At 46.2% G+C, this 15,255-nt stretch overlaps 2 protein-coding genes across 3 annotated transcripts; one reads left to right on the top strand and one right to left on the bottom strand.

Annotated features, from left to right (window-relative positions):
- Nucleotides 1-2,356: 2,356 nt before the first annotated feature.
- On the top strand, nucleotides 2,357-7,910 carry LOC110507682 (vitronectin). Its single transcript, XM_021587827.3, has 8 exons — nucleotides 2,357-2,505; nucleotides 2,951-3,070; nucleotides 3,272-3,787; nucleotides 5,313-5,452; nucleotides 5,684-5,840; nucleotides 6,080-6,232; nucleotides 6,513-7,205; nucleotides 7,328-7,910. Exons 1-8 carry the CDS (start codon nucleotides 2,448-2,450, stop codon nucleotides 7,450-7,452), a joined length of 1,962 nt encoding a protein of 653 aa, XP_021443502.1. The 5' UTR covers nucleotides 2,357-2,447; the 3' UTR covers nucleotides 7,453-7,910.
- LOC110507680 (scavenger receptor class F member 1) lies at nucleotides 7,326-15,176 on the bottom strand. 2 transcript variants are annotated; one of them, XM_090223485.1, is made up of 13 exons: nucleotides 14,694-15,176; nucleotides 14,421-14,482; nucleotides 13,876-13,977; nucleotides 13,426-13,693; nucleotides 12,985-13,248; nucleotides 12,675-12,893; nucleotides 12,372-12,500; nucleotides 12,071-12,177; nucleotides 11,797-11,905; nucleotides 11,590-11,714; nucleotides 11,273-11,410; nucleotides 10,869-11,058; nucleotides 7,326-10,683 (listed from the first exon to the last, which is right to left on the bottom strand). In XM_090223485.1, the coding sequence occupies exons 1-13, from the start codon at nucleotides 14,792-14,794 to the stop codon at nucleotides 9,648-9,650; spliced, it is 2,850 nt and encodes a 949-aa protein (XP_090079611.1). In that variant the 5' UTR covers nucleotides 14,795-15,176; the 3' UTR covers nucleotides 7,326-9,647. The 2 variants fall into 2 exon arrangements, with proteins under 2 accessions (XP_090079611.1, XP_090079612.1); XM_090223486.1 differs by having other exon boundaries at nucleotides 7,326-10,677; nucleotides 14,694-15,151.
- Nucleotides 15,177-15,255: the final 79 nt, after the last annotated feature.

Genomic DNA, 15,255 nt, shown 5'->3' with positions numbered 1-15,255 from the left:
GCTTTCCACACCTGGATTGTGAGACATTTGCCCATTATTCAAATTTTCCAAGCAGATTTAAGTCAAAATTATAACTCGGCCACCCAGGAACATTCACTGTCTTCTTGGTAAGCAACTCTTTGTAGTGACTGGATGTATCGATACACCATCCAAAGTGTAATTAATAACTTCACCATGCTCAAAGAGATATACAATGTCTGATTTATTTGTGCCAATCTACCAATAAGTCTCCTTCTTTGTCAGGCATTGGAAAACCTCCCTGGTCTTTGTGTTTGAATCTATGTTTGAAATTCACTGCTCGACTGAGGGACCTTACAGATAATTGTATGTGTGGGGTGCAGAGATGGGGTAGTCATTCAAAAGTAATGTTAAACACTATTATTGAACACAGAATGAGTTCATGCAACTTGTTAAGAACATTTTTACTCATGAACGTATTAAGGTTTGCCATAACAAAGGGGTTGAATAATAATTTACTCAAGACATTTCAGCTTTTCATTTTTAATGAATTTGTAAAAATGTTGAAAAACATTATTTGACTTTGACATTATGGGACATAGTGTGTTGGTCAGTGATAAACAATTCAGGCTGTAACAACAACATTTTGAAGAAATCAAGGGGTGTGAATACTTTCTGAAGGCACTGTATAGCCATTGATTCTTGAATAATATCATTCATAAATACTTCATGAGCTTGGTTTTAGTTCAACTGAGTGACCCCATCACAACCCAAAATATCAGCTTGTTTGACTCTTTTGTTTGAAAAACTGTAATTTTAAACAAACACTGTATAGCCTCAAAACATGGTTTAAACTATACTTTTTATAGCATGGTTGGTCAGTCCTTGCATTCATAGCTCTGATAACTATGCATTTTAGATTGGTTACATTTCTCCAGCCCCATCCCTCAGCTGTTTACCGAAACATTGGCGGGGTAGGGTAGTGTAGTCACTTTTTTATTGTTCAAATTGCAGACTGCCCCTTTAATGATTATAATTTACATAATTTACAACATTTACAAATAGTGTCAGTGATTATCTTATCAACCAGACCAACAAGGCCACTAAAAGAAACTGTGTTAGGTCTACACTACTGATCACTCGGACGTCTATACTGTGAGATTTTGGATTTTGTGCAACCTACCTAGTACTGTAGGCTTATGTAACTTCTTCAAAGTAGATTAACTAGACAATTGGAACACAAACTCTCTCGCTCATTTTGAAAAGTTTATTCCCAAAAAGCAATATCCACCAATTTTTCACGTTTGTGTTTTTTCATTAGAAATTATTGGTTATGGGTACCTTCATTTGTGTTTAAAATGTTACTGTTCTCAGATTCATAGATTTTAGATGTGTATTACATTGCGTTATTTTTTGCTCAACGCTAATTATTAATTGTTTAGCTGGAATGGAATGTTCGTATATATTGTATATTTGACTATGATATGTGATTGTCTCAGCTAGCTATCTTAATAGTATAAGTCGCTCTTGTCACGACTCCCACCGAAGGTGGCTCCCCTGCCTGTTCGGGCGGCGCTCGGCGGTCGTCGTCGCCGGTCTACTAGCTGCCACCGATCCCCTTTTCCTTTTCTGTTTGTTATGTCTTATTGGTTGCACCTGTCTCTTATTTTGTTTTGATTCAGGACTATTTAACCTGTTAGACCCGCCTGTTTTTGTGCGGGCTTGTTTTCTGTCAGTCGAGGTTGTTGTGTGTAGTGGTCCAGTCTGTTTGTCCCCTGTTGGGTTGGACAATTTTTGATTATTCGCCTGTTGTTTTGGGCGTTATATTGGAGGCCGAAATAAAGTCCGGTTTCCTCATTATCCTCTGCGCTTGACTCCGCACCCACCACTCCAGGCTTTGTGACAGCTCTGGATAAGAGCATCTGTTAAATGACTGAAGTGTCAAATGCAAATGTTACAGATCTCATATTACTGTATTGATTCATTTTGTAAAAACATTTTGTAATTATTGATGTCACAAATGCATCATTTGTACAGTTCTTTATTACAAATGTCGTTATTTGTTACTTTGACTATGTAAAACCAGCAGTACTACTTATTTCTCTGAGAGTGAGGCAGATATATAGCATTTGCAACAACAAAAAATGCTTATTTGTCACTGAAATGAAACCATCAAGGGATAGATGTCATTGAACAACCCCATGCCATGATTAGATACTGATAAAAAACACCAATCTCTTTCACAAGTTCTTTAAACGATGAAAGCTAACTACCAGCATTTGATATAAAGCATTTTTGAGTGAAACTCTTTATTTACTGATTGCTTCAGCAAAAACAAGGTTGATAACAAGGTTTAAGTAAACATTCTGTAGAGGTGAATGACACTGGTAGCCATTGCATTGCATTTGTAATTGATTAGTAGCACACTGTTCTCTATTCCCTGGGTCCTCTCCGTCACACACCCAGAGAGACCCAGAGAGACAGACAGCATGAGGCTCGGGCTGATACTCCTGCTAGCCGGGCTAGCTACTGTGTTTGCTGCAGAGGGTAAGTATACCATTAAAAATATATAGTCTAGATTGACTTGAAAATGTAGTGGTGACATTTTGGTTGAAATGAAACTGAGTTGTTACTGGTGAAGGAGAACTCATGAATTTCAAGATAGTATTTGGAAACTCAGTTAGGGACTATATATTGGAGTTGGTGGAGGTATTCCCAAACATTTTTGCTGTTCTATAAGTCATATACCTCCCTTCTCACCTCATTTGCTCACATTGTATATAGACTTGTTTATACTGTATTATTGACTGTATGTTTGTTTTACTCCATGTGTAACTAACTCTGTGTCGTTGTATCTGTCGAACTGCTCTGCTTTATCTTGGCCAGGTCGCAATTGTAAATGAGAACTTGTTCTCAACTTGCCTACCTGGTTAAATAAAGGTAAAATAAATAAAAATATATAAGTTACCTCTCTGTGCTGTCCTTGTGTCAGAGTCATGCATGGACCGCTGTGAGAATGGCTTCGACTCCAAGAAGGATTGCCAGTGTGACACCATGTGTCGGTACTACAAGAGCTGCTGCTCAGACTACGAGACCACCTGTCATATGAAAAGTAAAAAGAGTTGTATATGTGTGTGTGTTTGTATATTGATTGTTAGAAAAGTCCCAGATTTCCCTTTTAACAACCTTTAAAGGTAATATTGAATAATGCACCACTGATTAACATGGTAATGAGTTGCATATGTTCAACATTCATATATTTTGCTATTAATTCATTGTGTGATTAATTTAATGTGACCTCTGTTTCCTTCAGCACGTGGGGACACCTTTGAATTTGCAGAGGATGATGATGGTCCATTTACCCCTACAACGCCCACCTTCCCGACCCAACCTGAAGACAGGGAATCCAGCTCCTCAGGGGGCCAACATAGGCAACTCACACGCCTCATAACCCCCAACACCACCCCTACTCTTGACAAAATTGCCACAAAGATAACCCCCGTCACAGAGCCAGCTAGAGGCACAGCTCGAGGCCCACAGAGAGGCCAGGTCCCAGGGGTAGTCCCACTCCCGGAGGCAGCTAAAGCCACCAAGGCACCGTCGGCAACACAGGCAGGTAGAGGCTCAGATAGAGGCCAGTTCCCAGCTGTAGTCCCACTCCCAGAGACAGCTATAGCCACCGAGGCAACATCAGTCCCACAGACAACCACAGAGGAAGTGGTGACGACCACCAAGGCTCCGGTAGTAGACCCAGATGCTGAGCCATGCAGCAGCAGGCCCTGGGACTCCCTAATGCAGCTCAAGAACGGCTCTGTCTACGCCTTCAGAGGTAATGGTCTTCATGGGTCATACCCGTCACCTTCAGGGGTAAGGGTCTTCATGGGTCGTACCCTGTCACCTTCAGGGGTAAGGGTCTTCATGGGTCGTACCCGTCACCTTCAGGGGTAAGGGTCTTCATGGGTCGTACCCTGTCACCTTCAGGGGTAAGGGTCTTCATGGGTCGTACCCCGTCACCTTCAGTGGTAAGGGTCTTCATGGGTCTTACCCTGTCACCTTCAGGGGTAAGGGTCTTCATGGGTCTTACCCCATCACCTTCAGGGGTAAGGGTCTTCATGGGTCGTACCCCGTCACCTTCAGGGGTAAGGGTCTTCATGGGTCGTACCCCATCACCTTCAGGGGTAAGGGTCTTCATGGGTCGTACCCCGTCACCTTCAGGGGTAAGGGTCTTCATGGGTCGTACCCCGTCACCTTCAGAGGTAAGGGTCTTCATGGGTCGTACCCCGTCACCTTCAGGGGTAAGGGTCTTCATGGGTCGTACCCCGTCACCTTCAGGGGTAAGGGTCTTCATGGGTTGTACCCCGTCACCTTCAGGGGTAAGGGTCTTCATGGGTCTTACTCCGTCACCTTCAGGGGTAAGGGTCTTCATGGGTCGTACCCTGTCACCTTCAGGGGTAAGGGTCTTCATGGGTCTTACTCCGTCACCTTCAGAGGTAAGGATCTTCATGGGTCGTACCCCGTCACCTTCAGGGGTAAGGGTCTTCATGGGTCGTACCCCGTCACCTTCAGGGGTAAGGGTCTTCATGGGTCGTACCCCGTCACCTTCAGGGGTAAGGGTCTTCATGGGTCGTACCCGTCACCTTCAGGGGTAAGGGTCTTCATGGGTCGTACCCTGTTACCTTCAGGGGTAAGGGTCTTCATGGGTCGTACCCCGTCACCTTCAGTGGTAAGGGTCTTCATGGGTCTTACCCTGTCACCTTCAGGGGTAAGGGTCTTCATGGGTCTTACCCCATCACCTTCAGGGGTAAGGGTCTTCATGGGTCGTACCCCGTCACCTTCAGGGGTAAGGGTCTTCATGGGTCGTACCCCATCACCTTCAGGGGTAAGGGTCTTCATGGGTCGTACCCCGTCACCTTCAGGGGTAAGGGTCTTCATGGGTCTTACCCTGTCACCTTCAGGGGTAAGGGTCTTCATGGGTCTTACCCCATCACCTTCAGGGGTAAGGGTCTTCATGGGTCGTACCCCGTCACCTTCAGGGGTAAGGGTCTTCATGGGTCGTACCCCATCACCTTCAGGGGTAATGGTCTTCATGGGTCTTACTCCGTCACCTTCAGGGGTAAGGGTCTTCATGGGTCGTACCCGCCACCTTCAGGGGTAAGGGTCTTCATGGGTCGTACCCTGTCACCTTCAGAGGTAAGGGTCTTCATGGGTCTTACTCCGTCACCTTCAGAGGTAAGGGTCTTCATGGGTCGTACCCCATCACCTTCAGAGGTGTCAGTGAGTGGGAGGAAAAACACCAGGAGAGGTTTTGTTTATCTGTATCTCTATGTAGGTGTTTGTTTTGTGTCCTTTCCTAGGGGAGTGGTTCTTTGAGCTGGATGAGAAGTCGGTGATGCCCGGCTACCCCAAACTGATCCAGGACATCTGGGGTATCAGAGGGCCTATAGATGCTGCCTTTACACGTATCAACTGCCAGGGCAAGACATATATGTTCAAGGTGGGATGAATACCCTGGCTAGAGAGCGTAGATTAAAGATGAAATGTTGGTAGGACGGTAGAAGGTTGGCGATGGAAGTTATATCTCTAGCTGTCTGTATTTATTATACATTTTGTAAATGTAATACATTTGTTACATTGCCAACTTCACTGATATAAATTACATTTATTCATTCCAAACTTACATTTATTCATTTCAAACAGATTTTTCAAATTGCAAATCCTCCAACAGGGTAACAAGTATTGGCGGTTTGATGATGGTGTGCTGGAGGCGGACTATCCCAGGGATATCAACGTGGGCTTTGAGAAGATACCAGACGACGTGGACGCAGCCTTCGCCATAGCAGCCCCTGGACACCACAGCAAAGAGAAGGTCTACTTCTTCAAAGGTCACACCAAATCTTAAATGAAGAACATACAATACACCAGGCAGTTGCTAATTGATAAGTGATTGAATTCATTTTTGTGTTTAAACTTGAGAATACCTCTCAATGATAGTCCTCCTCCTGAATTTATTCAAATGATGGAAGATATAGCCACAATGAAGTGACTAACTCACTGTTTCCAGTGTATTTCTTTTCACATAATCTGTTTTGTTAACAGACCCGTTGTTTGTCTGTGTTCCCAGGTGACCAGTACTACCAGTATGAGTTCAAGCACCAGCCATCACATGAGGAGTGTATCAAGATGGCAGCTGGGTCTCCCTCCGCTCTGTTCACAGCCTACACTGACATCTACCACAACAACTGGGAGGAACTCTTCAACATGCTCTTCAGAGGCAGTAAGACGCTGTGGCGCTTTCTCAATGATCTTTTCTTGTGACCTCACTTCCTCTTTCCATTCCTCCTTCTCCAAACGCATTGGAGAAGAAGATCCAAGTCTATTACCTGTGGACCTTCTCATCCAATGCGTATTGAAGAGGTGAAGAAAGAGGATATAAGGAATAATTCATGGCACAATGTTGACTTTAAGAAAATGGTTGCTTAACAAACAAGAATAGTTTTCAAGCTAGCCCCCACCATATAATGCTACATCTCATCTGCCGTTCTCTCTCCCCCCAGTCCCCAACCACCATGGTGGGCATCGGTTCATCAACAAGGACTGGATAGGCATCAAGGCCCCAGTGGACGCTGTCATGACAGGGAGACTCTACATCACCCCCAGGCCACTGGCCCCACCCCTGTTCCCACCCGTACCCCCTTTACGGGACCACAACGACGGGAGGCGCCAGCCATGGGACCAACAGTGGGGGCAGTATGGTCAACAGGATCAGTTAAATGGACAGCAAAATGGACAACAATATGGACAACAATATGGACAACAAGGGCAACAATATGGACAGCAGTGGGAACAGCAGTGGGGCCACCGCAGAAGTAGGCGCCAGTCTTACTGGGGTGCCGGGACGGGAATGGCTATGGGGCAGGCGTTCGCAGAGAAGGGGATGGATATGGGGAAACGATTCGCTGAGAAGGGTATGGATCTCGGTCGGAAGCTGGCGGAAAGGAGGATGGCTATGGAGGGGATGTTTGGAGGGTGGGACATGCGCCGAACGGATGCCAGGGATGAAGACAGAGACAGGGATAGAAGGAGGGATGACCAGGATAGGAGGAGGGATGACCAGGACAGGAGGAGGGATGACCAGGACAGAAGAGATGGATACAACTATGACTCCAGATACAACGCTGAGGGGAGGGCCTACTGGGAGTTTGTCAACAAGGGCCAGCCAGTGCAGAGCGTCTACTTCTTCAAGGGAGGTAAGGAAGGATACTTTATTGTCCTATTGCTTTTTTCTTTTTAACCTCCCATTAAACACACACCCTAAGGGCACAGAACAACTCGAAATCCACCAGACATATTCTCTGTATTCGTTTTCCAGATAAATACTACAGAGTGGATCTGAAGACCAAGAAAGTGGACCCAGCCAGCCCTCCTTACCCCAGGTCCATTGGCAAGTACTGGCTGGGCTGCCCTGAAAAACACCTGGAGGCCGAGAAGAAATAGATTCACAACTGGATAAAGAAACATATGCAGTATGTCGAAACATGTTTTACATCAAAGACTCAAATAGACAGTAATTTAAAGCTGGATAATTAGAAGAATCACTTGAAAAATGAAAGGAGCCGCACACTCTAGGAGCTCCGATGCAACACTTTAATAACCTCATATCCAACATTTCGATAGACAAGCTGATACCCTGATGAAGACAGCTTGTCTGTCAAGACGTTGGATATTAGGTTAATAAAGTATTGCATCGGAGCTCCTAGAGTGTGCGGCTCTCCTTTCATTTTTCAAGCGTTCTACTCCGCTAGCCAGCGCCTCGCCTAAATAGGTGTGCGTTTCTTTCGCCTCTAAATTAGAAGAATCACTTCACAAAAATGTTCTGTTATGAGGACATTTCTCTTTGTACCTGGAATACTTGCGTGTAATACTTTTATAATTAAACATTTTCTAGCTGTAAAGGGTACCCACGTGTTATTGGGGGTATTGAAATTAATCCAAGCCTCAATTCAGTCAAAGTGGACTTGTAGTATTTGCGCTGTAGCTCCCCTTATTGGAGATCAATGAAGGCCCACCCATCTCTGTTCCCCACCCCCTCTGTTCCCCATGATTTGGGGCAAAGTTCAGCAGGTTGGTTGGTGTGCAATCTGAAGTCCACAAAAACACTACAGTGAATACTATAGTAATTACTGTAGTATTTACAGTTAACTATAGTATAAATACTGCAGTGAAAGAAAACTGTAGTATATACTATAGTAATTAATGTAGTATTTTTGCGTATTGTAGTATACGGTAGTATTTACTGTAGTGTTTTTGCGGACATTATTGTTGTATTTACTATGGTGTTTTTGTTTTAATATCTTTGACATAGAAGTGGAGGCTTTCACAGTGTCTAGTATAGTATTCTACAGTATACTACTGAATTCTATTGTAAACTGTAATAATTTTACATGTGGGTTATCTCTCCTCTCTAATATCTGACCCAGTTTACAAGAGGGGTCTTTAAAGGTGGGATTGACAGTGTGATACAGAAACACTACTAACACCTAGTGAATGACAGGCTACAAAGACATCAACAAACACAACTCTGGGCCACCAGGTCTCCATTTCCTGACTAGCGCTTTCAGTGGAATATGATGAAACTGTTTTTGGCTGCATAGAAGGACATGCTATGTGGGAGGCAAGCTTAACAGTGATCAAGAGGACACAGGCTTGGCAAAACCTACAGATAGTACACAGACTATGCTAGCCTGATAGTAGACTATGCCAGGTAGCCTGGGGATATCTGTTCCAATGAGACGCCGCATTCTTTTACATTACAACTCAATTCCACAGCGTACACGGCCCGGACTTGTTGACTCACTGCTGATTTTTAAAAAACATTCAGAAATTAGATTAAAGAAGATCAAGTCATCAATCGTCCATTCTAACCCTGTCTGTCAACCCCTCCTTAAATCCTGTACAAGCAGAAGGGGAGTGGTCACCATAGAGATGAATATAGTCTCTACAGATATGTCTATGGTGGCTTATTTTCTTTTATATGTAAATCCCAATACAACCAAAATGCTCTCAACCCTACAATATTGGGAATGCAGCTGACAGACACCACAATACATCAGATGCATGGCAGGTTTCATCACTTCTTTTGTTTCACTCAGTGTGCATCCCAAATGGCACCCTGTTTCCTTAATAGTGCACTACTTTTGACCATGGCCACTATAAAAGGAATAGGGTTAGGGTTAGGGTTAGGGACACAGCCTCAGTGTTCCAGTGAATAATACATATCACAGACAGGTGATGGTTTGGGAAGGGTTGGTGCTGCACCACAGAGCAATGCTATCCCAGTGATGACAGACAAATCAAAGTAAACAAAGTGCACAGGAGCATTTTTTGGTTTTCATTTGCATAGTTGTTTCACACATGGCAGTTAGTGTCAATTACTTTTTGGTAAGGTGATTTCAACATGATCATATTGTTGTATAATATACATACATACAGTACATATTGTACAGAACCATCATATACATATTGTAATTCATAAAATTGTTTACTCAATATTGTAAAGATTGCTAGTTTATGTCAGACTCGACTGTTAACTCAGTACAGTAGGCTAGTTTCCAAATTCCTCATTCATTAGTAGTCGAACTACATACTCAATTGTGAGAAGAGACAGAGCACCACAGTTATTGCATCTGAAATTAGGAATGCATAATCATCACGTTCTCATAAAGGTTAGGTCCATCGTCCACACCAGCCACCACTCCTTCATTTGTGATGACTTCACTCAGACTAACAGTGTCCGTTACAAATCCAGCTGGCCCGATTGTTCGATATCCACTATCAGTCTGCATCCCAGGGTCGCCGTTCTCTCGCCTTACCCCTGACCTTTCACCCCTAACCTTTGACCCAGCGACCTCTGGCACGCTTTTCAAAATGGAGGACAGGGGCCTCGTGGGCGTAACGGTGGCAGGGCTGTCCTCTGGTAGGGGTTGAGTGTTAGTGTCAGTGTTTCCCATGACAGCAGGGGAGCTATGGTGGGCGTGCTGTTTCCTCCTACTGGGTTTTCTCATAGATACGCCTTCCCCTACAGCACCCTCCACCCCTGAGGGTGGGGGAGCCCCCTGCTCCCACACACTGGACCTAGTCCCCAGCTTCCTCCTGGGGGGCTTGGTGATCCCCTCCGTCCCCGGGCTCTTCCCCTTGGGCTTAGTTCCCACCTCCTGGTCTTTGTGTCTCTGGAGGCTGCCTAGCCTGCGTAGCATGGCCTGTACCGGGCCCTCCAAGCTGGGGAGCTCTAGTTTAGACAGGGGCCTCCCCACCCCCGCCTTCCCCACTGTCACATACACTGTGGTCACTTTGTCCATCTCTGCCTGCTGGCCATCTGATGTGGACCCTGGTGTTTGCCCTCCCTTTCTGGGAACAGCAGCGTTGGATATGGTGCGTCCTACCACTGCTCCAGGCACCTGCAGGGTAGACATGGCTCGGGTCGGGGTAGCTGTCCACCTGTCCACATCGGGGTCCCCTGCTTCACCACTGGATTCTGGGTCTTCCAATGGTCCAGTCCCACCTCCACATCCATCCACCCCCCCCTCCGTCTCTTCTCCCTCTGAGGCATTCCCTCCCTGGGCCTGGAGGGCTGACAGCATCAGGACCCCCCAGGGGGACTTGTGTTTGGTGCGGGGGGCCCCGGGTGTCAAATCTTGGGCAGAGCCTCGGCGCTCCTTGGGACTGAACCTCGGATGAGATGAGATTGTACTTTATTAATCCACAAGGGTAATTTTTTTGACATTCACTCAACATTAAAAACAATCCCAAAAAGAGAATTGAAGTGCTGCGTAGTGTGGTGTGGTGTGGTGTGGTGTGGTGTGGTGTGTGTAGTGCCCAATGTCCTCATCAAGATGACTACGACCTGGTGTTACCTGGTGCCTTCGGCGAAGGAGACGGAGGGGCATTTGGACTTGGCGTTGCTGGAGGTGCGGGGGATGCCAAAGGGGAGGGACATGTCTTCTGCACTAATACTGAAGGCAGAGGGGTCGGGGAACATATTACACTTAGAACTCATCTCGTGCTGGAACTCCTGGAACTCACCGCCTGCAACTGCAGGGATGTCTGAGGGAGGAAGAGCGGGGGAATGGAGGGACAGGGAGAGAGAGAAAAATGGAGTCAATCAAAACACAAAGGGTTGAACACACACACACACACACACACACACACACACACACACACACACACACACACACACACACACACACACACACACACACACACACACACACACACACACACACACACACACACACACACACACACACACACTGATTACCTTCTCTGGGGGGGACACAGTAGAGCACCTCTCCGGTCTCCTCATCACTGTCGAAGAAGGATCCCTCCGTCACCCAGCCTGAGGAGGGAGGCTCTATGAAGCTGTGGTTGAACGTCAGCTCAGGGTCGTGGTGTGACACTGGAGAGAGAAGCATTTATCATTATTATTATTGTCATAATATTGCAATATGTATAGTATGGACACCAGTCCCTTTTCCAAGCGCATGGATAAAAACTTTCAGAGCATCTAAGTACTGGAGTTTCTTCCTTACATAGATACGACATGTGACATGATCTCTAGTGTGATATTGTACTGACCTGTGACTCTGGGTAGCCCAGAGGACCAGACAGAGATACAGGGTACAGCAGAGCTCACGTTGGCCAGGACGTTATACACATGATGCTTCATACGGACAGAGGTACCACCGTCACCCACTGCTACCCTGTAGGACCAGAGCAAGGTCAGAGGTCAGAGGAACACACACACACCTGTCTTTGTCATCAGAATTATATACACACACACACCTGTCTTTGCCGTCAGTAGGTCCTCCACAGCAGCAGCAGCAGCAGACCAGACCCAGCAGCACCAAGAGCAGAGGGACCAGGAAACCAGTGATCAGAGCCCTGTGACCACCTGACACCACACACACGCACACACACAAACAAATGTGATTCAACCTCACATATTCCTTCTTGAGGAAAAACTAATATTTTAATCCATAGGCCCATCTACTATTACTATTCATTAGCTACACATTATCCACCAACTAGCGCTGTATCCAATAGGAGGAGTACATACTGTATGGACACGCCCCCGTTGCTGGGTGACAGGCGGTTCCCTCTCCACAGTCACAGACAGAGGAACAGTTAAAGCCATACAGCTGGTCTGGACAGGTGATGTTACAACTGGGGACACAACAGAGAGAAACCTGTTAGTGACAGCCAGATACACAATCCCAGCAAGATGTCTAAATCAGACATCATTGGATTGGAGAAACGTAGTTATTTGAAGCATTGTTTCACATCACTTCCAGGAAGAGGAAGGATGCATTTTAAGAGTATTCGAACAGAACCTCTGTCTGCTTTCTCAGTACTCTCACCTCCGTCCCTGGAACCCAGGCCCACAGACACAACTTCCTGTCACGTGATCACAGTGGCCATGGAAACAGGGGCTGCACAGGGAGCGGCAGGCGTCCCCGAATGTCCTGTTAGAGCATGGCTCGTCACACCTGCAGACATACAGAGTGGCCCAGATAACAGAGAGACAACAAAACTATCAGCACTAGAAGAAAACACTGAACCTTTTCAGTATCATTGACACATGCATGTCTGGGAAGTGGAATTACTGTAAAAACTCTCAGATACGTTTCACTGGTAGTTAGCCATCAAACACACACACACACCTGGGTTCGGTCCATCCTGGGTCACATCGTGAACACGCCCCCGTCCTGGGGTCACATGGTTCACCGTTCCTGCAGCGTGGGCACGCCTCCTGGCAGTAGTTTCCATGGTAACCATGCGGGCACAGCCGGTCACAGTGTGTGCCATTCCACCCAGGCTCACAGGCCGTACAGACACCATCAACCACAGAGCACGACTGGCCTCCTTCACAGTGGCCACAGCTACATAGGAGGGGAGAGAGAGACATCCACAGCAAAATGACAAGGCTGTATCATCAAAACATCACTGCAATATCCAAAAACACTCTCTTACCTCAGTGTACACCCGCTGCCATACTCCCCAGGTCCACACGGCTCGTTACAGAAGGCTCCCTTGTACCCAGGCTGACATACACACTCCCCGCTGACGGCATTACACTCGCTGTGCTCCAGGTCACAGTTACAGTGGCGGTCACACGTCGGACCCCACCATCCGTTCTGGCACTCACACGCCCCCGTCTTCTGTTGGCAGGATGATGTGTAGCAGCTACATCGAAGACTGCACTTCTGACCCCAGTAACCCGGGGCACACTGACACCTGCCAACAAACCTTTTTTAAGAAAACATATATTTCTATTGTGTTGTAGCTATTGTGTTAAAAAATATGTGTGTACACTGTCCTTTTAATTATTAAATTACAGGCTAAATTGTATCAAGTGATTCAGCTTTTAGCTAACTAATGCCTCCCATTGTAAATAAACCCATTCTCTCTCACCTGCCGGTCAGTGGGTCGCAGGTGGAGGTGCCTGGGTAGCACTGGCACTGTTTGGCACAGGTGGGTGTCCACCAGCCCTCGTCGCAGGTGCAGTTGCCGTGTACAGGGTGGCAGTGTCCATGACGGCCACATTTGCAGGTGTTCTGGCAGAGTGGCCCCCAGCGGTTGGAGAGGCACGTACACTTGCCCGTGATCGGGTCACAGCGCCCGTGAGGGTGGCACTTGCACAGCTCACGGCAGTCCGGGGCCCAGAACTCTGGAGGGCAGCCTGAAGAGGGAGACAGGCTGTAATACTTCAGTAGTTTCCACTTAATTACAATGTTCTTACCCTTTTATTCCTGCAATGTAAAGCACTGCCAAAGTTGTTATATTGACTCTTGTTGTGTTCAAAATATATTGTTTGAGTGACACAGCCTATGTAACTTAAACGTCAGAGTTGATTTGACTTACGTGTCTTGCAGTGGGCTCCATAGTAGCCAGGCCGACAGCGACAGACGCCCGGGTATACACACACCTCATCCTGCTGGCAGGCCTGCTCACCATCACACACAGCTGGAGTCATAAACAACAGACACAGTGCTGAATTATACAATACTGCCTAAACAAGACAAAAAGCCTGTTCTTATGTGCCCTGGATGGTTTTACACAATTTACTGTCAGCTGATACTCACGTAAAGTACACTCCTCTCCCTTAAACTAATACTCATGTAAAGTACACTCCTCTCCCCTAAACTGATACTCATGTAAAGTACACTCTTCTCCCCTAAACTGATACTCACGTAAAGTACACTCCTCTCCCCTAAAATGATACTCACGTAAAGTACACTCTTCTCCCCTAAACTGATACTCATGTAAAGTACACTTCTCTCCCCTAAACTGATACTCACGTAAAGTACACTCTTCTCCCCTAAACTGATACTCACGTAAAGTACACTCTTCTCCCCTAAACTGATACTCACGTAAAGTACACTCTTCTCCCCTAAACTGATACTCACGTAAAGTACACTCCTCTCTCTGATGTCTCCATCCAGTGCAACAGACAAGAGTGGAAGGATTCCTGTTTGAGAAGGGTAAACAAAATACATACTGTAAAGCATAGTAGGAAGTTTCTTGATGGGACTTTATACTGTTTTTTTCATGAAATAATGGAAGATTACAATTATGAAGATAATGAGAATGTTTCATAAAGCAAGGATATATGTCTGGATAGAAAAGGCAGAAAACGAAAGTGAGAAAAATAAAGTGTGAGAGTGTAATGTAGTCATCACCTGGGGTCCTGGCAGACGTTTCTCCCTGAGGGAGCCAGTCTCTGAGGGGAGGAGAGGGAACAGCAGAGCAGTAGTCCTAGACCCGTCAGAAACTGGCCCATGTCCACCCCACAACCAGGTACCAGCCTACAATAGGTCTCAGAACGTGTCCAACTCACAGGAAAATCCCTTTCTCCTTTTCTTCTCTTTCGGTCACTCTTCTCAAGTCCAGAAGAGGACAATGGAAAATTAAGTCTTCTCTCTTTCTCTTTATGTTTCTCTCTCGCTCCCTGCCTCTGTCTGTCTCCCGCCACTCTCTCGTTCTAACTTTATTTTACCTAGTCCAGCTCTGTGGTCTTGTAGGCCAATGGAAGGCAGTCTTTCTCTTTATGTTTCTCTCTCCCTGTCTCTATCTGTCTTTCTCCCCAGCCAGCTCTCTTCAGTCATTAGTCTTGTAGTTGTATGCCCAGCCTGACTGAGCAGTCCAAACACGTCCGTTTCCTCTCCCTCTTTCCTGGGGAAGTTAGAGCCACTTCCTCCCATTCAATCTGCCTCAGTAAGGCTTTTTTAAGACATCACCACA

This window comes from Oncorhynchus mykiss, chromosome 27, assembly GCF_057628025.1.
Source record: "Oncorhynchus mykiss isolate SJ-2025 chromosome 27, ASM5762802v1, whole genome shotgun sequence".
Lineage (NCBI taxonomy): Eukaryota > Metazoa > Chordata > Actinopteri > Salmoniformes > Salmonidae > Oncorhynchus > Oncorhynchus mykiss.
The sequence above is the reverse complement of the archived record's forward strand: the minus strand, read 5'-3'. Positions and strand labels throughout refer to the sequence as shown.